The 25,716-nt window shown below is 45.0% G+C and overlaps 1 protein-coding gene across 4 annotated transcripts in view; it reads right to left on the reverse strand.

Annotated features, from left to right (window-relative positions):
• Positions 1-6,722: 6,722 nt before the first annotated feature.
• Positions 6,723-25,716, reverse strand: part of METTL27 (methyltransferase like 27) — an 89,975-nt gene continuing 70,981 nt past the window's right edge. For 2 of the 4 annotated variants that reach the window (XM_073616557.1, XM_073616556.1), the window contains exons 3-7: positions 25,461-25,589; positions 18,384-18,410; positions 15,403-15,538; positions 11,808-11,900; positions 6,723-7,150 (exon numbers count right to left, since the gene is read on the reverse strand). In XM_073616557.1, coding sequence (XP_073472658.1) covers positions 6,921-7,150; positions 11,808-11,900; positions 15,403-15,538; positions 18,384-18,410; positions 25,461-25,589 — 615 coding nt within the window. In that variant the 3' untranslated portion in view covers positions 6,723-6,920. The remainder of the gene's footprint in view (positions 7,151-11,807; positions 11,901-15,402; positions 15,539-18,383; positions 18,411-25,460; positions 25,590-25,716) is intronic. The other 2 variants (XM_073616558.1, XM_073616559.1) reach the window with 2 other exon arrangements.

Here is a 25,716-nt window from a genome sequence, read left to right on the forward strand (position 1 = left end):
TTGCTGGGCTGTGGAGGATGACATCCTCCAAATAGGCGGCTGTGTATATTGGCGATGTGGTCTCAATATCTTGTCCATCATTCTCTGGAAATAGGCAGGAGCACCATGCAAACCAAAAGGCATCTGCTTATACTGGAATGACCCCTCAGGGTAGAAAAGGCCATCTTCTTTTTTGCAGATTCTGTTAGTGGCATCTGCCAATAACCTTTGGTCAGATCCAAAGTAGTTATAGCTATCGGGCACTTCCCAATCTGTCAACAAGCTTGTCGATCTGAGGCATTGGGTACCCATCGAATTTGAACATGCTGTTCAACTTCCTGAAATCATTACAAAACCTTATAGTGCCATCTGGCTTTGGGACCAACACTATGGGACTTGACCAGTCACTGTGGGACTCCTCTATCACGTCCAACTCTAACATGTTCTTTATGTCATTGCAACTGCTTCTCGCCTAGCCTCAAGTATTCTATAGGGCTTTATATTTATGCAGAACCCTGGTTCCGGAATTATGTCATGCTGTATAACACTGGTCTGTCCGGGTAGGTGAGAAAAAAAGTCTTTATTCTTACTCACAAACTCTTTAACGTCCTTCTGTTGGGCCACTGACAAGGTTTCAGTTATAACTACCTCAGCTGTCATGAGGGCAATGTCCTTGTGCGGGGTTGGCACTGCCAGTAAAGTCTTTCTGTCCTTCCAAGGTTTCAAGAGATCAACGTGATATATGCTCTGGTTTCCTTTTCCCTGGCTCGGAAACTTTGTAGTTTACCTTCCCTACTCTTTCCATAATTTCAATGAGACCTTGCCACTTTGCTAGGAATTTACTCTCAACTGTGGGGACTAGTACCAGCAGTCTATCAGCAGTCTATCACCAGGGTTGAACATTCTGGTCTTGGCACCCCGATTATAAACCCTCCTCTGGGCCTCCTGGGCTTGCTCCATATGTTCCCATACAAGCGGCATGACAGCGGCAATCCTATCTTGCATCAGTGAGATATGCTCGATAACGCTTCTATAAGGCATGGTCTCTCCCTCCCACGTTTCTTTTGAGACATCTAGCAATCCCCTGGGATGTTCTTCCATTTTTGTCCACCACCTTTTTTAACATGCTTTTGAGCGTCTCTCCACAAGACCACCAGTTTGGGGGTGGTAGACAGATGTACGGAGATGGGAAATTTTGAACAACTTGCACAATTCTTTAGTGACTCAGGACATAAATGGTGTGCCTTGATCCGTTAATATCTCCTTTGGAATACCCACATGACTAAATACCTGGACAAGCTCTTTGGAAATAGTCTTAGCTGAGATATTACACAAGGGAATGGCTTCAGGATACCGTGTGGCATAGTCCAGTATTACCAGTATGTGCTGATGGTCCCGGGCAGACTTTACTACTGGTCCCTCCAGATCCATGCCAATTCTTTCAAAAGGCACTTCAATTATCGGTAACGGTATCAGCGGACTGCGAAGATGGGGTGATGGCGCAGAATACTGACTCTCTGGGCATGACTCACAATATTCTTTGACATCTGCATGTAACCCAGGCCAAAAGAATCTCTGGGTTATTCTCCCATTAGTTTTCTTTATACCCAGGTGCCCATGACCATGGGCTAAATCTAATACCATCCGAGGAAAGTCTGGGAACCACTAGTTGCTCTACTTCCTCCTCCCCTTGCTTTAACACTCGATACAGCAAGTTATTTTTAAGAGCCATGTAAGGAAACAACACCCGTACATTAGGTTCAACAGATTCGCCATCAATCATTTTAACATTTTCTCTGGCTCTATTGAGGGTGGAGTCTCTTCGTTGTTCCGTCCAAAAATCATCTTTCCCAACTTCTAAGTCAGGCACCACGGTCTGTCCACTCTCACTATTAGAGTCAGAGATAATTTCTTGTTCAGTAACCTCAAGCTAGGGGGTGGATTGCAGCTCCTCCTGCTCCCCAGCCATTACAGAAAAAGGAAAAGGATCTACCCCTTCGTTTTACACACCAACAGTTTCCCTTTCAATTTTGCAATCAAAAGGGTCCGGAGTGAGTTCCGATGTTTCCTCAGCAGGGGGAGCTCTGTCCTCCCTCCTTTTGTTTTCCCATAAACTCCATAAGTGTGGAAAATCTCTCCCTACTAGGGCTTCATGAAGTAGTGAGGGCACTACCCCCACTGAATGTGTAACAGTGCCCCAAGGGTTATCAGTCTCAACCACAGCAGTCTCGTAGTCATGTGTGTCACCATGTATACAAATCACCCCAATAGTGCTAGGGTGTAACTTTGCAGGATTTACAAAATCACCATTGACTAATATCACAACACTACCAGAATCAAGCAGAGCAGTGAATGGCTTTCTATCAACTGAAATCACACATATTTGATTTTCCATGAGTCCCTGACACGATGCAGTACATGCCACCTGTGCAAAAAGAGACATGCGTTTTTTCAAATAAGCATTATCACATTGCATTGGTTCATCATTTAGGGAACAGTTAGCAGCAATATGAACGCATGGCAGCAATAACATTTTATGTGTTCTGTATCCAGTCCTCTAAATGGCCTCAGAGACCTTCCTGACCTATTTGGCCAGTCTCTAGGTCCTGGGCCCATCCTCTCATTATCTGTAGCAACAGTCTTGTAATTTTTCCCTGAGCCCTTGAACCTTGGAACAGTCTTACCAGATCCTCCGGGTGTTTTTTCACCCCTATCCACATTAGGGTGGGGCACGGATGGGTTCAACAAGTCATCAGCAGCAGTATATCCCTCCACCAGGTCCACCAGCTGGTTTACAGTCTTAGGGTCCCCATGGCTGACCTAATTCCTCAAAGTGGCAGGGATCGCGTGTAAATAACAGCCCATGACCACACGCCCCACAATCTTAGGGTCTGACAAAGTCTCTGGCTGAAGCCACTTCTTGGTGAGGTGTATCAAGTCAAACATCTGGGAGCGGGGTGGCTTATATATATATATATATATATATATACACACACACACACACACACGCACACACACAGTGAACCCATGTGAATGAGCCCTTAATTTTTTTAATACATTTTTACATTATATTTATGTTTTTTACATTAGGCCCTAATGTTAATGCACACTGGGTGATTAGGATGTGCCCAGGCACATCCGACACACACTGTGCACAAGGGTCCAAGATTTCTATAGCTTGGTTTTACTTTACATATGGATAGTTAGGAAGAGGACAGCAAACAGAAAGGTCTTTGTGTAGAGCAGAAAACATGCTACCTCCAACAGGGTAGCAAGCTTAATGGTTATAAAAAAAAAATAAGTCAACTTCAGCGACTTATAGTTTAAATCCTAACTCCACCATAAATTATTTTTTGCACACCCCTACCTCTGTTCGTTTTGGAGTGGGGCTTTAACAGGACCTTTCTTTCACTCATGTCTATACAAACAAAAAACACAGGGTGAAGAGCTAGTGTTGACGCATTTCACACCAATAGGTGCTTAATTATAGTGATTCAGCGCACATTGGTGTGAAGCGCATCAATGCTAGCTCTTTACCCTGTATTTTGTTTGTATGGACATTTTTTATACTTTGAAACTTTGGATCTTATGAATGTCAGTGTGTGGTCCAATATTCATGCCTGAACGTTATGGCTAAATGGGACACTATAATTTCCAGATTGGACAAAAATAATAACTACAGGTACACCTTCAGTGCTTCTCAAAAAAGCGATTAAACTTTATAGCATTCATTTATCAATGAGCAAACATTCCCCTATATGCCTTCACAAAATGGACAGATCATGTCTACAGGATTGGGCCAGCTTTTGATATATGAATTCGGAATAAAATCCAACATCACACTTTCATCAAGTAGGTGACAACCTGGCTGAAAACAAACTGGAAATGTATTTTCCCAAATCTTCAGAGACAGGCTTTTTTGTATAATAGCATAGTTGCCAACAGTCCTGTTTTCCCAAGAGAATCCCAATTTTGGGACCCTCGTCCTGATCGGAGGCCACCCCAATTCGGGATTTTGCCTTTTGTCCATGGAAAAAAGAGAATGTTTGGTTCTGCAGCAGTTCTGGCTCCTGGCTCCAACAAAATAGCTGCCGGTGCCGCCGCGAGAGCTTTCCCCTTGTGTTCAGCTATATCTCCTCTCGTTCCTCGTGTTTGGTGGAGAGGGGAGGGGCCGATCAGTGCAGCCAATGAATCGGTTTCTCTCTTTACAATTCTCCAGCCGGGGTAAGCTGCACTGATCGGCCCCTTCCCTCTCCACTGAACACAAGGAACGAGAGGAGATGTAGCTAGACTGCAGCCAACACTCCGCTGGGGGCACTGATTTAAGAGGCACTCCACTAGGTTCACTGATTTAAGAGGCACTCCGCTGGGGGCACTGATTTAAGAGGCACTCCTCTGGGGACACTGATTTAAGAGGCACTCCGCTTGGGACATCTGATGTAAGGACAGACTCTGCTGGGGGCAACTGATGCAAGGACGGACTCTGCTGGGGGCACCTGATGGCAGGCCACGTGGCAGGTGACACGCTCAGGGGTCCCACTGATTCTGGATTCTGGTGAGTTGAATGATTTCATTCTATATTACAATGTAATAATAGTAATAATGCACTTCAATCACCCTGACACCACAACCACCATTGTGTTGGGATGACTGAAGCGTTAACACCAGGTGTTTGGAGTATCTTTATCTGCTGATTTGTTAAACTCTGGCTACACATTTCTATTGTGGTGTAGGATCTGGGCCTGCTGTCCCTCCATCCCGCTTTCCTTCCTTCTCTCTCCTTCCCTCCTTCTTTCTCTCTCCCTCCCTCTTTTCCCCTTTCTTTCTCCATCTCTCATTCATCTCAGACTCTAACCACACCCCCATTTGAACCACGCCCATATAAGCCACCCATTAGTTCACGTAAACCACGCCCATTTTTTGCCCGGAGCACCTACAAACACGTGCCCCCCCTAATTATAATAAGACTCCACCTACAGCCAAAAAAGTGTGCCTATAATTTTTTTTACAATGTTGGCAACTATGTAATAGATGGGGGGGGGGGGGTGTCATTGTAGCATTAATGCAGAATATTGTTAAGGGAAAGGGTTTTCGTTTTTGAACTTTTTCATTTGCCCTTGCATTGATCAATACAGATCGATGCAGCTCAATATACATGGTGTGAAGGAACCCTTATATAACTATCCACAACTTCTGCTGAACCATTTACACTATGCTGTTAAAAATGTGAATACCCTATGCATTGTTCTACAGTGGCTTTGCAAGTCTCTCCCTCTCGTTAATGTCACAAACAATACTAATAAAGTGCTATATTAAGAAGAGAATGTATAAAAGAAACAAATTGTGTAGGGAAAAAGAGGGTTATCAATGCCATAACCAAACTCCATTAAGCTTGATATTAAACACTACAAGCCAAACAAAATTTTTTTTCGTACTGGAAAGACATAAGCAAGAAAAAAAAGTGCACCGGCCTAGAGTAACAATTTAAACACTTTAAAAGAGAATATCACACACACATATATATATAAACGTATACAGAGCATATTGAGTGTACAGTATACCAATTCAAATTCCTCTATACACTTCAGTTGTCAGCGACATGCATTTAGGTCAGAAAAACACCAGCACCTGGAGATGGAAATGTTCAGAGTAACATTCCAGACTTGTCAGGTCACCTGGGGCTAGGTGACAGATGCACACCGTTGGAATCAGGGGTGCACCGCAAGGTAGTGGACCCTATGGCTAACTGTTGCGGATGGGAGTTATGGTGGTAAGGAAGGCAGGGCCGCTGGAACACCAACACGGATCCCACCGGGGTTAGAGCATAAGATTCCTTAGGGCATGGAGTCTAAGAGCCAGCAGGTGTTCACCAGAGCCTCTAGTGGTGAGGATGGACTGGGCTGCAATTGGCTCCAGGTCGCGACCCCCAGGGTCCCCTAGCTCACGCCCACAGTAGGCAACAGGAGGATAGGGATAGTAAGGGAATAAGCCAAGGTCGAGGCCACAAGCAGACAAGGACAACAGAGACACGCCAAAGGTTCAGGGTCACAGGCAAACAGGATTAGTCTGGGACACGCCAAAAGGTCAGGGTCACGAGCAGACAGGAATAGTTGAGAACATGCCAAGGTCGGTAACAGAAAACAAAGGAAGAGCACATGGCAGCAGGAAACAGGAAGCCAAACACACAAAGGTTGATCAGCAGGGCTGGCCTGCAGTGCACAGGTTAATATAGAGTTCTCTGATAGGAGCTGGGGTGGAGCAATGCTAAAGGAGAGATTATAAAAGCAGTCAGGTGAGAGTCGGCTTTTCTCTAGAGATGAACACATGGTGATAGGTAAGCTGACAGACAAACTCTATTGCATAACCATGACAAGACTGCAGTGCATGTCGAGCGTCAGATGGTACTTCTCACTTCTACAGTATGTCCTAGGGCCGTGATGTGTTCTGGGTACTACTACTTTCATCAGTCTCCAGTCTGAAGATTGGTGTTCTACAGAAACGTGCATCCTGAGCAGAGTCAAGCGCCTCAGGCAGCACTAAGGGTGGAGCGATGGGGGCACGTCCATACCAATGCATGTTCATCCCTGTGTATGTACAGCCTCCAAACTGCACAGTGTCATCAATTGTTATGGTGCTTGCATCTGCCCCTGGCACAGCCCTGATACTGAGGTTGATGTAGCTGCAGCAGGCGTACTTTAATTTTATTAAAAATACAGACAGCCACAACAAAAAAAAGCACAGTCTTTAGACAGAACTTTAAATTTATTTACCAAATCTCACTATAATTCCAATCCACAGTAAGACCTTAAAATGAAATTATTCCTCTAAATCTCTCTAGATGTTGAATGTTCAAAATCTGTTGACTGTCCAAATATATTTATCAAATAATGATATTACAAAAATATACATAATTGTTTACATAATGCTATTTAAAATCTATTTCATATCAAAGGTCTCAATTTTTTTCTGTAAATATATATGACACCAGGTATGTAATCAGATTTCGAGGAGACTTCCTTTTCTGATACAGCCTTTTCCCACTGCTCCACTTCCTGTACAGAGATCTGTTCCCAGTGTCCTTTGCTTTCCATATCAGACATGACTTCCTCTAGGTTAGCTTTGTACATCAGGTTAGAGACGTTACTGCGTGTTGTCAGGCATACCAAACCACCTAGACATGACAGGGAAAACATGATAATCAAGAAACAAAATATTTCTAATGAATGAAGATGCAAAGTATGATAATGTACACCAGGAAACCAGTACTTATATTTAATTATTCTTTCTGCAATGAAGTACAGTAGTAAAGATGATATTCTAATGGACTGCTGTGAGTTCTCAGCATTATATTTAAAGTGTCACTCTATCCAAAACCACTATTTCAGTTTTTAGTAGAAGCTGTAGAGTTAAAACAACTAATGTTAGATTTCTGGCCTGCTGTGGCCATTATGAGGGGTTCTCACTCTCCTTTTGGATTTTTTCAATTATTTTATTATATGGAGAATGGAACAAGAGTTGGGACCTAGGTTCACCGGCACCTGGGTGCAGAAATATTTCTGGCGCCCCCACGTGGGCGTGGTCATCTTACCAACTCCTCCCCTTCACAAATGTTTCTATGGCAATGACACAAACACAGATATGCTCCCCTAAGAAGTCTTTGTTAGCCTGGGATCCTCCCATGATCTTTTAACAATAAAGAAAATGCAGGAAGAGCATACACTAATGAGACCTGGAGGGGAGTCTCTCTGATGCACACAGAGAGGCTTCTGTTAGAGAGTCTGTTAGAAAGAGCCCCCAGACATAGTACAGGAGAGGGTCAGGGACTGCAGACATGATACAAGAGACGGTCAGAGACTGCAATCATGGTACAGGAGATGGTCAAAGACTGCAATCATAGTACAGGAGAAGTTCAGAGACTGCAGACATGATACAAGAGATGGTCAGAGACTGCAATCATGGTACAGGAGATGGTCAGAGACTGCAGATATATTACAGGAGGTGGTCAGAGACTGCAGACGTAGTACAGGAGATGGTCAGAGACTGCAGACATAGTACAGGAGATGGTCAGAGACTGCAGACATAGTACAGGAGATGGTCAGAGACTGCAGTTCCTATGGACGTTAGTAGATAATGGCCGATTGGCCCTCTCACTTGACCCAGCGATGCAGCAACGGTTCCTCTGATCAGGAGTCAGCTCACGCTGAATTGCCCATGGCGACTCCGTTCGGTAGCACCCAGATCTGTATTCCTGCAATGACTCCATTCCTTTCTCCGCCAGGGATGGAGCTAGGCTGTGTGGCTTTCCCTCTGGTGGCGCAGGGCAGCAGGGTTCTCTCTTTGATGGTGTTCTCTCAGCACTGTCCTCTCCCTCTGGAGTCCTGGGTGCACTTCCCTGAAAGCTTTCCCAGGCTTCTGTCTCTCTCTCCCATTCAGCTAAGCATGCTGTGTGGGCTGCAGTTTCCATGTTAGAGTGGGGCTGCCAGTCCTCGGGACTATATGTCCCATAATCCTCTTCTCTGCTCCTTTTTCTATTCTATTTCTTCCCTGGCTGATATGAAGGCGGGGGAAGAAACATAGTGGGCAGCTGTGCTGGCAAGCGCCACTCACTAGTACAGCAGCACAAACAAGGAGGAGCGGGAGGGGGGAAAGAAGAGCCTGCAGCTGCATTGGCGTCAGTAGGGTTGGGGTCATCCCCCCTTCCACCAACTATAGTCGCCCCTCAGTACAGACCTCCCTCCACTAAGTATAGACCCTCCGTCCTGACCTCCGTCAGTGCAGAACCTGCATTAAGTATAAACCCCTCCCTCAGTACAGACCCCCCCAGGAAAACCCCCCCTCCATTAGTACAGACCCCCGAGGACAAACCACCCTCCATTAGTACAGACCCTCCCAGGACCGACCCCCCTCCATTAGTACAGACCCCCCATTAGTACAGACCCCCCAGGACAACCCCCCCTCCATTAGTACAGACCCCCCCAGGACAGACCTCCCCCTTCATTAGTACAGACCCCCCCAGGACAGACCTCCCCCTCCATTAGTACAGACCCCCCAGGACAACCCCCCTCCATTAGTACAGACCCCCCCAGGACAGACCCTTCCATTAGTACAGACCCCCCAGGACAAACCCCCCTCCATTAGTACAGACCCCCCAGGACAAACCCCCCTCCATTAGTACAGACCCCCCCTCCATTAGTACAGACCCCCCCAGGACAGACCCTCCCATGACAGACCCCCCTCATTAGTACAGACCCCCAGGACAGACCCCCCCATTGGTACAGACCCCCCTCCATTAGTACAGACCCCCATTAGTACAGACCCCCCTCCATTAGTACAGACCCCCCCAGGACAGACCCCCCTCCATTTGTACAGACCCCCCCATTAGTAGAGACCCCACCTCCATTAGTACAGACCCCCCTGCCATTAGTACAGATCCCCCTCCATTAGCACAGACCCCCCAGGACAGACCCTCCCTCCATTAATACAAAGCCTCCCTCCATTAGTACAGACCCCCCCAGGACAGACCCCCCTCCATTAGTACAGACCCCCAGGACAGACCCTCCCTCCATTAATACAAAGCCTCCCTCCATTAGTACAGACCCCCCCAGGACAGACCCCCCTCCATTAGTACAGACCCCCAGGACAGACCCCCCTCCATTATGGTACATAAAAACACGCAGGCGGCAGCTGGAGAGGAGAGGACAGTGTGCAGCCACGCCGCCTGGGTGGAGAGCAGTTCACAGCAGGCAGGAGTGAGAGACACAAAGAGGAGGAGAACGTGTCAGGCACGGACCACCCCCCCGCGACGTCACCGCGCAGCTGGTCTCTCTCCACACAGAGACCAGCCGCTCTGCCTCCGATCTCATCTCCGGCTGGCTGCTCTCCTTCTCTGACAAGAGGAGGGAGGGGGAGGAGCTTGAGCAGGAAACACAGCGGCACCTTTCTCCTCAGAACACCGGCGGAGAGCCGCCGCTAGACACGAACAAGAGGAGGAGTAGGAGGGAAAGGATCACTCTGGCGCTTCAGCGCCCCCACCTCTCTGGCGCCCCGAGCACCCGCCTGGGATCGGCCCAGGTTGGGACAGGCAAAAGTAGTAATTATAGCAAGGAGACCTCACTGCTAAGAAGTCAGGAGCTAACTTACCCAACATACCCCACCTATACAAAATTTGGGTTGAATGGCAAGTACCATAGACATTACTAGCTATACCCAGCTAGTAATTCAAACCTAGAGTTAATTTTTTATCCAACAAGCTTACATAACTGCAGAGATAGCAAAAAGGCAATATACAGTACTAATACTAATAAAAGATTTGCTGTGATTTGTAAAAAATGAATACCCACTCTTTAGCTTGCATGAAATATGTCAAAGCTATTTTTTTGGCTGATATATTCAAAATAGCCAATTGCTAGCACAGTGCTTCCAGCACATAGTAGAATTATGAGCAATATTAATCACTACCTTATGTAATTTACAAGCAGGGTGTGATATTAATTATGTATCCCACTAGATAAACTTTTGTACGACATTCAACTATAACAGAACTTTGTGGTTCTACAGTTTACTATACCTTAAAGTGGAGGGCCACCCTGTAAAAAAAAAATTACACCAAAAATCCCCCCCCCCAAAAAAAAAAATAATGTTAAACTTACCTAAACCCTTGTTGCTAGGCAGTCTTGCTAATCTGCCTCTTCCTTTTCCGCAGCATCTTCTGCTCCTTGGTGAGAGGCCCCGTTGTCTTCTGGGAACTGTGTGTGTGTTCCTAGAACACCACTGGGCCATTCACAGATCGCCGCGCCGTTCGCGCGTGCGCAGTAGGAAACTGGCAGTGAAGCCACAAGGCTCTACTGCCTGTTTCCCTTAGTTAGGATGGCGGTGCCGGGAACCGAGAGCCAAGGGACGGGTCGGCCGCGGGCGGCCGACATCGCGGGCACCCAGGACAGGTAAGTACTTATTTAAAGTCAGCAGCTACAGTGTTTGTAGCTGCTGACTTTTCATTTTTTTTTTTTTTAGGCCGGAATCCCGCTTTAAACATAGAAAATATATTGAGGGGAATTTATCAAAACTGGAGCAGCCAGAATCTGGAGCATCGGTGCAGCTTCTGTCTTTCATTTTCAAAGCTTAAAGCAGAGTTCCATCCAAAAGTGGAAGTTCCGCTTTAAGGACTCCTGACCACATTTGGTATGTCATTGCTTGGGGGGGGGGGGAGCATGTACCTAGTTTTGACAGGTACCCAGCTCCCACTTCCACTCGGGCCGCCTAGGCGCACCCGGCTGTGAAGCTGCAAGCTGTCACAGCCGGTTGCCCACACTAGTGATGCGGGTGTCGGGGAGAGGCGGGGGAGAGAACCGAGGCTCCGGGCGGACGCATCGATGGATCGTGGGACAAAGAAAATCAGCAGCTACACTTTTTGAAGCTGCTAACTTTTAATAAACACAGAAACGGCTGGAACTCTGCTTTCACTGAAAAAGATAAACTGGTTGCCATGCAGAGCTGCTCCAGATTCTGGCTGCTCCAGTTTTGATAAGTTCCCCCTAATATGTTAATTATACTTACATTCATCTCCTTGAAAACTAATGGGGAAGAGTAAGAATCTCTGTCAGATTTTTTTTACTGGAGCTCTATTAGCAAGTTTTACCCTCACTGGTCTGTGAGGAGAACTCCAACGGAAACACAGACAGAAACTATAAATGATAAAAAAAGGGTAAAAATAAACCTTTATTTACAGTGCATCTTACAGATTTTACCAGATTTCATTTGTATAAGAATGGTCTGGTTGGCATTTGTTCTTGCCAGCCCTTTTATGGTTAGAATAATACATTGGTTCTTACCAGGCTTAGTGACACGAAGCAGTTCCAAGACCACAGACACAGGGACCTGTCCATCACTCAGAGCTCCTACTATAATAACAGCATCATATTCATCTGGTAGAAAAGACAAGGATTTGTAACATGGATCACTGAACCAACCTTATCATCATAATAATGTGCAAAATATTTTAAAGGGCAGTGCTAACTGCACAAATCTGTCACAAATTGCTCTGAATGTAATGTAAGGGGTTTTTTTTTAACAGTTGAAAAGTAAGGATATTTAAAATGATTGCACATTACATAGCATGCGACTGCGACATTCTCACTTGGAAAATGATTTAGGATCAGCTAGATATAACCTAAAAGAGACAGAAGAAAAAAACAAAATGTATGTTTCGGGGAAGGATTCTTTAGTGTTCTGTAATAGGGATGCCAGTAATAGGCACTAGGGTAGACATAAGGGAGAGTGCTGTAGAAGGAACAAACAGGTCTTCACACATAAAAGTGGTGGCACACCATCATGCAGAAAAGTTATCAGATATAACAGTACTTTTTGCTTCCAGATCAGTGGCTTTTGGATTTGAGATCGGTGGCTTGAGTAGGAGGAAGACTTTGGTCAGCTATGAAGCACTACTGTAGTAGTAGATGAAGGTTGGGGTTCCCCCACCCCACCCACAGATCTTCTGCGTTAAGGCAGGTGTACAGTCTGACCACCCAAAGCATTGTGAATGACTCTGTCGAGTCCAATTTCAAACAGATTCTTTGCCATAAAGGGCAAATAAAACAGATGTTTTTGGGGTAAATCCTCAATGTCCCAGGCTCATAGCCAAAGTTCCCTACGCATATGAACAGTTGCATACAAGAAACAAGTTTAAATATTTGAACATCCGAACACATGTCTCCAAAGATTTGTTCAAAAAGCTTCAAAGCATGAGGGTTTGTCCTTATGATAGAGGGGTCCACAATGAAGGGTTTGCATCAATTGTAACATGGTTTCACAAAAGTCAAGGCCAGCAGAGTACAGTACAAGACACAGGCTCTTCAATCCTTATGGCTGAGTTTTATTCAGCTATCTTCTAGTGATTGGATACTTGACAAAAGAAGGCCGCAGAGAATTCCCGCTTAAAGCCCATCCCACTCCCAGCTAGCTTTTGTTTTACAGCTAGCAATAGGGGCAGCATAAAAACAGAGAGGAGTCTTTTCTTTATCCACACATGCAGAGAATCCTGCGTACATTGATAGAGAGGAGACTTATCTTATACATTTGTCAAAGTATATCTGCCAAGCAATAGCAGAAGACTGTAGGGTAATAGTCCAAGTAACTTTGGATAGAGGCATCCAAAAAGATGGAATCAGGGTTCCAGGTCATACGCTTAGTCTAGACAGCAATGGTCTGAAAGACTGCCATAGATATAACCATGAGTTGCATGGCGGGGCTTTAAAGGTCTTGTTAAGGGAAGAAATAGCAGGATCGACCACAGGAAGTGCCAATTTCCCCCCCAAAATTTTCCTCAATAGGACAATGTCAATGTAAAATGTTTAGAAAGAGAAAGAAATCTTCTCCAGGTGCGGCCAGTCTCCATACAGGACAGGCTTCCTCAGTGAGTGGACTTGAAAGGTCTTAGCTGTTTTTTGAAAATTTAAGAGACCCCATACTGGATACTTTAGGGTAAGAAGACTCTGACTGCTCCAATGCTAAACAAAAGCATACAGCATCAAAGGGCAGGGAAATGGTCTCTTCAGTTTAGGAGACATCTCAGCAACAGGTGCGTCACCCTGCTTAGAAGGCAATGGGTCCTCCCCATCCGTCACCTCTTTCTCTGACATTGTGTCTGGCTCAAAGCCAAAATCAAAGACCCATTCAGGAGGGGAAGTCCAAGTCGCATTTCTGTAACCCCTGCTCTCTAGGGCCTCAATAAGGCTAGAAATTTTGCCCCTGAATTCCGACATTGTGGCTGAAAATTCTTCTACAGACGGAAAAGAGGAAGCTCGTGTGGACGATGGGCCAGCCGAATTGCCAGTAGAAGGCAGGGAGTCAGAATGGGGGAAATCATTAGAGGAAATGGTACCAGGGGCTTGAACAGATGTTCTACCCCCAAGAAGAAACTAGAAGCTGAACCTGAATTAGCAAGCCCATCCAACCCCCTTTCCTTGCGCTTGTGATTTTCCACGCCTGTGTACTCACAACCTCCGTAGCAATTTAGCAGGAGGGGTGATGCCTCAGTGGCAAGCACTTAGAGGCTGCAGTAACCCAGGTGTTGCGAAAATAATCTCTAATAACGTGCCCTCTGAGAAAGAAAAAGGAGATGCTACCAGTCAGGAATCTGGTCTGCAAAGAGGAAGTTATAGGGCAAACAGGAGCAGTAACTTCCTTATGAATGAGGTGGCGTAGAAGGTTCTTGGGCCACATAGGTAAATCTCCAAAAAGGAACCTAAGGACACTAACAAAAAAAACTGAGGCTAGCTGGAAGTGGGAGGGGTTATATAGTGGGACATCCCTGCAGCTTTCCATTTTTTTGCCAGTCATTTAAAAGAAGCTGTGTATAACCTAGTTGTTATGATTAAAGAGCCTGTGTCCTCTACTGTAAGACAAGAAAAAAATATTTTAGAGTATATGTTCACCCAAACCCTTGTTTTAGTAGAGTAGAGTAGGGCTAGAACCCCTGTTAATTCTTTTTTGTTGTTTGTTGCAGATTTTCCCACACACCCTGTCTGGCAAAAAAAGTAAAAGCCTCTCCACTCTATCCAAAACAAAAACAAAAGGTTTTGGCTAGACATACACTTTAAAGTGGACCTGCCAAGAAAGTGGGAGTTCTACTCTATTGAAAGCTCTTAATGTCAAATCACCTGCAAAGGGGAAAAACATGTTGCTAAAAAACAAACAAAAAAACACAGTCTCACCAATGCTGGGATAGCTGGGCACAAGAATGCATCGCAGCCCATTGCAGGAACAATTACTGTGTTAATGTTATTGACAGACTGCATTATATATGTCATTTTAATTTTACCCAGAATTCTAGTTTAAAAGTCAGAACATACTGTGATATAGATCTGCAAAGAAAAACGTGAAAGACTTCAATTATGCAATAGTGTGGATATAAAGTCAAAATGTTCTTACCTTAAAGCATTTCCCACATTAGGGTAAACAAAAATGTCCCACTACTTTTTCTGCCCCCTGTCCCTAAACACTTACCTGTCTCCTCACACTGCAGCGCTGTCCCTGGCTACAGCAGCGCTGCTCTCACTTCTTTGATTTGCATTTTACACTAAGCGCAACAAGAGCCACAGGCGCCTGCTGCTATCAGTAAAGTCCTGTAAGAAGGAAGCAGGGAGTGTGGCCGAGCTGCACCGTGTGTGTCTTATTCCCACTCAGGTGCCCCATAGAACGTGGCTTGTTATGGGGTTACTTGGAAGAAAGAGTGGATAGCACCAGTGGGGGATCACAAAAGAAGAGGTAAGGGACTACTCTGTGCAATATCATTGCACAGAGCAAGTATAACATCTTTTTATTATAATAAAAAAAAAGAACTTCACTTGCCAAGGTGCATGACTCTGGACATGTTAAAATTTATAACAGTGTATATAACCATTCCTCATCATACAATAATAATTTTACCAGAATCAAATGGCAGGGAATCCTGTCCCAGCATACACAGTTTTAATTCTTGATACAGCTGTTTTTTCTTGGCAACTTCCAACATTCCTGCACTACCATCCAAGCCATGAAATAAGGTAAAGCCGAAACGCTGCAGCTGAAAATCATTAAAGCAAAAGAAATATATATTTTAGGAGACTGTCATGAGTTAAACATATGCATTATAAAGAGTACAGGGCCTATTCATTTTTCTTTGCCCAAGACTGACTTATTTCTCAAAGTGGTCCTGTTTGACATTTCAGTGCAAATCAAAAAACAATTGCACAATTCTCAAAACTGCCCATAACATTAGATAGCAGTCAGAGGATCAAATTGCTGAACATGCATTTTCCTTTCAAGTGTGAAAATGTATATCATGAGCAGATAGCCTTGGTGACTGCCTTATCTAGATAGCACAGTAGCAATCATTATGGAAAATCCACTCCAGGTGATTCATTTTTTCCCCATGATTGCTTAACTAGTAACTATCTGAAGAGGTCATAGACTGCTATTAGATATACGTGCATTTTCCATTCTGATTGTAATTGGCTGGATTCGGTAACAATGATATCATGTTTAGGGACAGCATAAAGCCTAACTCAGCCATTTTTGGAAGTTTTGAATCGAGCAGAAAATACCTAAATTAAAATGCAGCATCATTGATTTAAAAGGTAAAGGACCGTACAAAAGTTCACCAAGCCTGCCCAGATGCCCTCCTCACAGTGAAGGGGTGGCCCCACTTTTATGTGCGGGGGACATCTGTTGGCGTTTGCGCCAGTCTGGATTTAAGATTTACCAGACCTCTGCATCCAATCTGTCATGTTCAAAGAGGTATAAAACACAGTTTCTATCCCTGCCTCTGCCTCACTTTGTGTGTGTCCAGCACAGAGTACTTCCCATTCATTCACAGTCCAGTGCAGCTGAGGCTGCAGAGAAAGGCGTGTGTGTTTGATCTTGACACCTGTGCTGTCATTATAGTGAATGGGGCCAGTGGCTGCACCTAGTACTTAGAAGTCACAAATCCAGACTGGTGCAAACACCACCAGATGTCCCCTCACTTACAAGAGTGGGGTCACACCTTCACTGTGAGGAGGGCTTCTGGGCAGGCTTGGTGGACTTTAGAAAAAAAGAGGTGCTAAGCCTTTGCGATTAAAGGAGGTGCTAATTCCTGCTGTGGTTCTAAATAGCTTGTTGTGGCTATGACCCTATTCATTATAATGACAGGGTGACAGCAACTGCAGGTATTCACAGCTGTCTGTAGTGATTACCTGCAGTGATTGCTGCTGGATGCACACAAAGTGTGCAGTCAGCCGCGAATACCTGCCATAACCAGTGACCTGTTTAGAACCGCAGTATACAGAGGAGAATTAACGAGCCACTGTGGCTTTCATATATATTTGCAAATGTGTGGAACTAAACCCTCTGTCTTTGACATGATACACATGCCTCTTGCATGTAGGCAAAACCAGAGGCGTAACTAGAATCTTAAGGGCCCCGATGCAAGAAACCATTAAGGGCCCCCCTGACCCCCGGACAGGGCTCTTTTCTCCGAGCCCGATGGCGGAACACCAGGGTCCGGTCGCAAGTGGGTGGCTGCATGTAAAGGAATAGATTTCTCCCCCCCCCCCCGCTTCTCCTCCTCTCCCTCCCACATGCATTCAGTGGTTGCAGGAGGAAAATGGAGAGATGGGTTCCTCTATGTCAGTGTTTCTCAATCTTTTTACAGTCAGGGCACCCTTGAAGTGGCTGCACTGCAACCACCCTGCAACTGTGTGCATTGCATGCAGTTGCAGCATAGTGATGATGCATTTAAGGGGTTAAAACAGGCGGTCAGGAGGCAACATATTGCATCTTTACCGGCTGTCAAATGCCTCTGAAAAGCGATCTGAGCATGGATCACTTTTCAGAGGAACAGCATTTTTTTTTTGCTGGTACTATGAACAAGCAAAAAAAAAAAAAATCGGTTCTAATGGGACACATATAGGGGGTCAGGATTAAAAGCGCATACATAAAATGTGCATATATACATGTAAACACACATACATACACACACACATACATACATAAATACACACACATATAAACCAGTGGCAGATGGTGCTCAAAATTTTTTGGGGGCGCAAGCAAACTGAAAAATTCTTTAAAAAACGCATCAATTGCAGCCTCACTGTGCCCATCATATGCAGCCACTGTGCCCATCAAACGTAGCCACTGTGCCCATCAAACGTAGCCACTGTGCCCATCAAATGCAGTCACTGTGCCCATCAAACGCAGCCACTGTGCACATCTAACACACCTGGGTGGACTGTGAGCGCTAAGCATGGCACTCGCAGTTCACCTATTTTGAAGCCTTTACACTGGGACGACTTGTCAGGCGACCTAGCCGCCTGACAAGTAGCGTCCCGTTCTGTACAATGGAACCGTTCTAATAGGAGTGACGCAAGTCGCTCCGACTTAGAAAAAGGTTCCTGTACTACTTTGGGGGCGATTTGAGGCGACTTGCATAGACTTCTATATAGAAGTCGTTTTGCAAGTCGCCGCCCCTGTCGTGTCCAGGTCGCCTGAGGCAGTCGCGCTGCAAGTCGCGCTGCAAGTCGCGCTGCTTCAGTGTGAACCGGGGCTTAGTGCTTTAAAAACACCCCTGCCGGTGTAATTCAGGCGCCTGGCGTCCAAAAAGGGGCCAGGCGTCTGAATAGGGGGGGCAGTGGCGGTCATAGATAGATTCACGCTATGCATGAATCTATCTATTTGTGATAGAGGGGTGCCTGGAGAGAGGGGGCGGCGCCCATGCGCCCCTATGGACGCACCACCACTGAACACATACATACATACATACATACACACACATGCACATATACATAGATGCACACACACTCACACACATACATGCACACACACACATGCACATACACACACATACACATAAACACACATACAGTAGATAAAAAACGGCAGACCTTTACCTTTAGCTCTTCCTGCCGGGTACTGCACTGTAGGGGGAGACAAAGAGCACAGCATACACTGCTTTCACTTTGTAATCAATGTGAGCAGCTCCCTGCACAGTGCCGAATACAGTTCGGCTTAGGATCGGGGAGCTTGTCTCTGCTCCCCCTATCAAAGTACTGTATACAGGGGGCCCTCAAGGGCCCCCTGCAGCAAGGGGCCCGGTCGCCATGGCAACCTCAGCGACCCCTATAATTCCGCCACTGGGCAAAACCTATATGATCCTGGAGTTCAGCTTTAAGCATACAGATATTAGTAGATAACATTCCATAGAAGTAAGCATAACTGCCACATATTTTCAAATGCATATCCTGTCTGACAGAATAAAGAGACATTCTCACTAGCAGTCATGGGTGGCTTGTTCTGATTATAGGATTTCCTAAATGGGAGGGATACTTCATTACGTGGGTCAGCAGTCCCTGTTGCTAAGGGCACAGTAAGCAAAAAGTAAGTTAGCAAGTTAGACATTTACACAAGAATTCTCTATTGGTGTTGATTACTTTATTAAAATGCAACTGCATTTATTACGTAGCCAGTGAGATATCAACTGTCTGACCGCATCAGTGCAACGCACCCCTTGTCAAAATATTCCGTGTCAGGTCCCCATGTATGCTCTGTATTCTCATCCTGTTAGATACAAGCTCGTACTCTGGACTAACTCTTCCTAGGATAGAGAGTGTAGAGCGCATGTTTGGGCCTGGCTGGTGTATAAACAGAAAAAAGAAGGAGAGAACAGTGTCATTACCTAAAGCCTAGTACACACGAGCCGAATGTTGGCTGACATCGGCCGGTTCAATAAAAACCATTTGACATTCGGCCCATGTGTATTGGCAGCCAGTCCAAACATGCGGCGTCTGTCAGACATGCATGCTGGAAAGCCAGCGGCTGACCGGCTCCCAACCAACGCTTTCAGCCATTGGCTGAGAGCGCTGATCAGAGTGATCTGGCGGGGGGGGGGGGGGGGGCGGCGTCAGAACACAATAGCTCAGCAGGGGCGATCACTTTACTAACATCGGATTATAGTGGCTCCGGAGCTGTCAGGTTTTTTCTTTGAACATGTTGGGTTGAACGAAAAAAGCGAAAGGTGTGTACTAAGCTTTAGTGTAGTATTTATTAAAGCATATTGGTAAAATGAAAAACAATAAATATACACTCACATTTGAAAGACATTGAAAAGCGTATCAGTAAGTCTCCAGCAGGTGGCAATCTTCCAGGTGGTCGATGGTGAGCAAGCCCCTCCATGTGGATGTGATGTAATGTGCTTGGAACTAGGAAGTGTATATCACATGGATGAGAACCATTGTGGACAGCAGGGAAGTGCTGCAGGCCCACAAAATGGCTGTGATGATGTCATGTTTGGTGTCGATGGGCGCGGTTATGCATTTCGTGGTGTGGACCCCTTTTGTCAAACCTTGGGCCTGGCCAGGAAGATGTTGACATGCCGGAATGCAGTGCTGATGAGGTCACACAGCTGATATCTCACTGAACCTGGGGCAGGCGAGTATAAAGAACAGTGAGCTGGGGGGAATACAAAATAAGTGTAAATGCAACAAAAGTGCAGTTACACTTTAAATGGTCAGTCCTCCCAAAACTAGCATTTCAAATTTTGTTTCAGAGTTAAAGTATATCTAAAGACAAAACATTTTTCATTTTGTATGGAGTAGTTTTTTTTTCTTTTTTTTCTTTTCTGTTTGTTTCCCTTTGGGTAAATATCTCTTTACTTGCTACCATGTAGACAGGAAGTGAGAGAAAACTCTTCAAAGTGAGGGAAATCCCCTCTTAGATAGTTGACACCAAAATAAGTGTCCCTATTGAAAGATTTTTCCTCTATTCCTGTGGTGATAATTCAACTTTTTGGATTTCCTCTAGTTTTTAGTCTCAATGACAATGGCCACCAGGACACCTAGAGAGAGTGAATCTCCTTAAGGCCTCATGCACACGAGACGCTGTTAAACAGTTGCCCCTGAACCCATTCAATGTTATCCTATGTGTCCATGTACACAGTCTCGTTTTTTGGCGTTTTTTAGGCAGTTGCGTTTAACCTCGTTTTTCCAGAAGAAAAAAAATGGATTCAGACGCAAAAGTTTTCCACGTTTCAGACGCCAAACGTGGCTAAACATCCAACCCGACTTTGGGGCCCCATATCTCGGGGCCACTTGGTGCTTGAGATATGGGGCCCCAAAGTCTGGTCACAAAATGTAATTCTCTGCTGCAGAAAAGTGCTTGACATTTTGCGACCCGAGTTTGGGGCCCCATATCTTGGGGCCACTTGGTGCTAGGAACCCCAAATTTGCTAGGACAGTGGAACTAACACTATAACATATCCAAATTTGGGATTCCTAGCACCAAGTGGCTCCAAGATACGGGGCCCCAAAGTTGGGTCGCAAAATGTCATTCTCTGCTCTGCAGACGCTTCTAGACGCAAACGCAGTAAAACGCGGCTAAACGCGGCATGCAAACACGGCAAAACGGACGTTTCTAAACGCTGGTTTCAGCTTTTAAAAACAGGTGTTCAGCAGAGTTTGCACCGGCGTCTCGTGTGCATGAGGCCTAACAGTGACACAGACAATAAAAAAACTGAAAGGGGTTCTAACCCTCCCATACTCGATCCAAATGGCTTTAGAAAAACATTAAAGTGGTCCTAAAGCCTAAACATATTTTACCTTAAAAGAGAAGTATGGTAACTGTTTTTTTTCTAAGAATCATACTTACCTAGGTGGATGCAGCATCAGTTCCCTGCCCACTTTAAGACCGAGAACTGATCGTTCAAACACCACCGATCACTCGGTTCTCACAGCTCCGGGTGCAGAGAGCTGGTGACTGTCATTCACCGCTGTCTGCTCTGCCCCCTAGAGCTCACTGGAGAGCTGGGCTGTGGAGGAGGCGGGATCGGCCACCTCAGGCTCTCAGCGGCCCGCTAATAGACTGAGCTAGATGGCGGTCCAGTCATGTGGGCGGATCCCGACTTCATTGTCGCAATCTTGCCCCAGCCTGGACCGGCTCTGTGATGTCAGCCATCAGCGGGCTTCAGCCCGTTGTCTGCTGAAAACAGGTCACAGGAGTGCAGAACGAACTACACTCCTGTGATCCACAGGAGAAGTACAGCCAAACAAGCTTTGGCTGTACTTCTCCTTTAATGCATTAAGGTAAACAATGTTTAGGTAAAAGTATCGCCTTCCTTACCACTTTTATACTTACCTGAGCCCTGACTCGATCCAATGCTGTGCCCATTTGCAGTGGCTCTCTTCTCTCACTTCCTGGTCTTATAGGTTTTGCAGAGGCTGCGAGAACCACTGTCTATAAATAATAAGAAGATCTGGCAACACTGAAATCCTTGAAGTGTCGTTTATTGGCACATCAGATGCTAAGCATTATTGTTTTACTGTCACTCTGATGTACCAATAAACGATACTTCAAGGATTTTAGTGTTTCCGGCTCTTATTACTTAATACGTTGGAGTGTGATGGGATACATCGAGCCTAGGCACCTGTGAGTGGATCTGGTGTATGGATTGGGTTCTCCCTGCTACCTCTATTACCTTTCTCTTAAAGCGGAGGTCCGCTGAAAAAAAAATATTAAGTCAGCAGCTGCAGTATTTGTATGTCGGCAGCCGAAGCCGATCCATCCTTCGGCTCTCGGTTGCTGCCGCCACCATCCTCGGTAAGGGAATAAGGAAGTGAAGCCGTGCGGCTTCACTTCCTGGTTCCCTACTCCGCATGCACGAGTCGCGCTGCACATCCTCTCAGGTCACTGCTGTGTTCTGGGACCTGTGTGTCTCCCAGAATACAGCAGGGGAGGATGGGGTAGGCACCGGAAGTGGCATAGGTCACCGCAAGCGCCACGGTGATCTATGCCAGGAAGTGGGAGCAAATACCTGTATTAGACAGGTATCTGCTCCCTCCTCCCCCCTGAAAGGTGCCAAATGTGACACCGGTGGGGGGGGGGAATCCAAAAAGTGGAAGTGAAACCACTGTCTATAGGCACAGGCAGCGTGGCACGGGATCATGGCTGTGCCATGAGAGGAAGCGCCTTTCTATGGTGGCATACTGAGAAGAGGAGAAGCCAGAAGTGCTGGCAAGGGACCTGAGAAGAGGTTTTGTCACGCAATGCAATTTTATTGCACAGAACAGGCAAGTATAAACCTGTTTTATTTTTATTTTTTTTAAAGCTTTGAGTTTATAATTACTTTAAACCACCTAATAGATTCATATACTGTATCTCTTGGTAAGAGTTCATTGCCACTGTGAGTATGTCTTATTCCTCATGTTTAATTTTACATTTATTTGATAATACTGTAAATACAACAGTAATAGGAGCGCCCTGGGATAGATGGGGGCACCCAAATCCCTAATGCAGATGGTAAAAGAACCAAGGTCTATGACAGTTAGATCTTGTGCGTTACATCAACTTTTGCCCTCACCTTATGAGAGACATTTATCTGCCTTGTTTTTTCATCTGCTATTTCATAATCAAAATATCCATATATTCTGCAAGATTCAGCACATTGATATTTCCTCTTTTTATGAGCTCCTGATGAAGCCCTTTTTGTTTAACAAACAACACGTAATGGGGGAGATGTACTAAAACTGGTGTACACAGAATCTGGCACAGCTGTACAATTTAATCAATCGGCTTCTATGTTTTATTGTCAAAGCCTAATTAATGTGATTGTAAAGGCAGGAGTTTTTTTTTTTTTTATCTTAATGCATTCAGATAACAAAAACCTTCTGTGTGCAGCAGCCCCCTCACCCCCCCCTAATACTTACCTGAGCCCATCTCTATCCAGCGATGTTGCAGGAGAGACTCGGCTGTCCGGGACTCTCCCTCCTCATTGGCTGAGACAGCATCAGAGTGCAATTGGCTTCCGCTCCTGTCAATCAAAGTCCGTAAACCAATAAGGCGAGAGAGGGGTGGGGCCTAGCCGCGGCTCCATGTCTGAATGGACACACAGAGCTGCGGCTCAGCTCGGGTGCCCCCATAGCAAGCCAGGAGCACCAGCGAGGGACCCGAGAAGAGGAGGATCTATGCCGCTTTATGCAAAACCACCTCAAAGAGCTGGTAAGTTAAACATGTTTTTTTTTTTTTTTTTTTTTTGCTTAAAAATAACAGAGACTTTCGTATCACTTTAAACAAGCAGATTGGTTAATATGCACAGCTGCACCAGATACTGTGCGCACCAGTTTTAGTAAATCTCCCCCACTTTTACAGATACTTATAGCACTTTGCTTACATTTTTCGGTTAATGGTTTTCTTTTTGACATTTGATAAAAACCACAAAAAAGGTCAATTTATATTTTATGATAAGGGCCGGTTCACACTGTATCACTGTACTGTTTGCCTAATGTTATAAGTGGAGTTCAAATCTCTGTGCTGTTTCGTAGCACAATTTGGAAAGACGCTTTCTTTTTTCCATTCTACAGTGTTGTAAAGTCTATATAATTCTATAGCAGCAGTCATTTCATTTATGATGTATTTTGTGTCTACCCAATTTAATATGTAACTCATTAACTATAGTAATTGACTTGCTTTGTAATCCTTTGTAATTGGTGTAACGAGCTGTTGAAACAGCAAGAAGTTTGTGTTTCTGGAGAAAGGTGGGGTCCATACAACCAGGACACTTGCTGCTGGAAATCTGAAAAACTATAAAAAGCAAATCAGAGACTCATTCCATCAGACTCCACCTTTAAGTGTCATATCACTTTTGGATGGGCTGACTTCTCATTCTGCAAATAGAGATTTCCTGTCTGTTATGCCAACATAGAACAAATAATGAAGCCAGTGGATTGGCATAGCAGCTGGGCAGCTCACAGCTTGAGAAGAATGTCCACAGTGGCAGCTCCCTTATTTCTGTGTCCATTCCAAACTACAATTGCAGTTTAGGTCCTCTTTGTCCGTCAGTCCTGAAACTAAACTTGACTGCTGAGCTCTGATGAAGAAGGGACGTGCCCTTCGAAACGAGTTAGCTGGTAGTGATGCCTGTATGTTCTTCTAAGACCTTTGGAAGGCTTCGCTCATCACTATAACTACTTGCTGCTTGTTGTTGCTCGCGTTTTATGGCACCTGATTTTACAACTGCTTGTGAGTAATTTCTTTTATTATTTTATTCAATAAATGTTTTACAAAAGATAATGCACATGGCCGGTGCGCCCCTCTCTCTTTTTATTTCTCTGAAACTAAACTCCCTAGACTACAGTTCAATATAGGGTTAATTTTCCTACCGTTTGACCTGATTTTTATATATATATATATATATATATATATATATATATATATATATATATATATATATATATATACACACACACACACATACACACATACACACACACGGCTTTTTTTCTCAGAGAATAGGTGCAGGAACTCAACCATGCCCGCCACACACACACATACCTCCCAAATTCCATAAAAATTGTAGCTCTTCCCTCTGCATACAACCCCTCCCTCCACTGCCCTCATCTTCTCCCCCTCCTTAAAAACATCACCATTTGCCACATGTCTTACCTTTTGTTGCAATATTAAGCTGAAGCACCCATCCGGCTGTAGTACCCCCCAGCTTACTAGACTATACCACAGACACTTACAAGGGAGATCATGTAGTAGGAGCATCAACAACTGGTCACCAGGGAAAAAATGGAGACCGCAAAGGGTGCGCCCCCTACCACCCATGACAGCACTGAACTCTGGGCACCTATTCTGTATCTCCCTTGTCCCTGTCCTGCACTCAGTGGGATCTGCTCAGGAGATCTGACATGTGGGAGCTACTGGTAGATAAGCTATCACTTGTAAAAGCAGAAGCTGGACTTCTGTGTTACCAAGTGATGGTGGTGAGCAGGGTACAATTGTAGCAATTGTAGTTTTGAATAGACAGAAAATGTATCACTATTATTTCAACATAAAGAAGCTTATATATTCCCATGGTCACTTCTACAGCACAAACCGCATTGACAGCTGTAGTTAGAAATTTAGTTTAGCAGGTAGAAAAAAAACGCGTTGCTGCTCCTTGGTGGTTGAAAAGTGAATTGCATGCAGTTTATTACCTCTTCAGCTACAAGTCCAGTTCCACATGCCACATCCAGCACCAGCTTTGAATCACAGTTTACAGTGTACACAGAGGCTAAGGCAGCTGCAGCCAAATGGGGGGCTTTATAATTCAGTACAAAGACATCCTTATAAAAAAAAAAAAAACATATTTACAAACAGGTTAAACAGCTTTATAAATCTAAGCTTCGAAAATGAGAAAAATACAGATAAATTAGAGTCATGCTATATCTGAAGACCTAAATACTGTATATC

The sequence above is a fragment of the Aquarana catesbeiana genome, linkage group LG02 (assembly GCF_042186555.1).
Source record: "Aquarana catesbeiana isolate 2022-GZ linkage group LG02, ASM4218655v1, whole genome shotgun sequence".
In the NCBI taxonomy this organism is placed as follows: domain Eukaryota; kingdom Metazoa; phylum Chordata; class Amphibia; order Anura; family Ranidae; genus Aquarana; species Aquarana catesbeiana.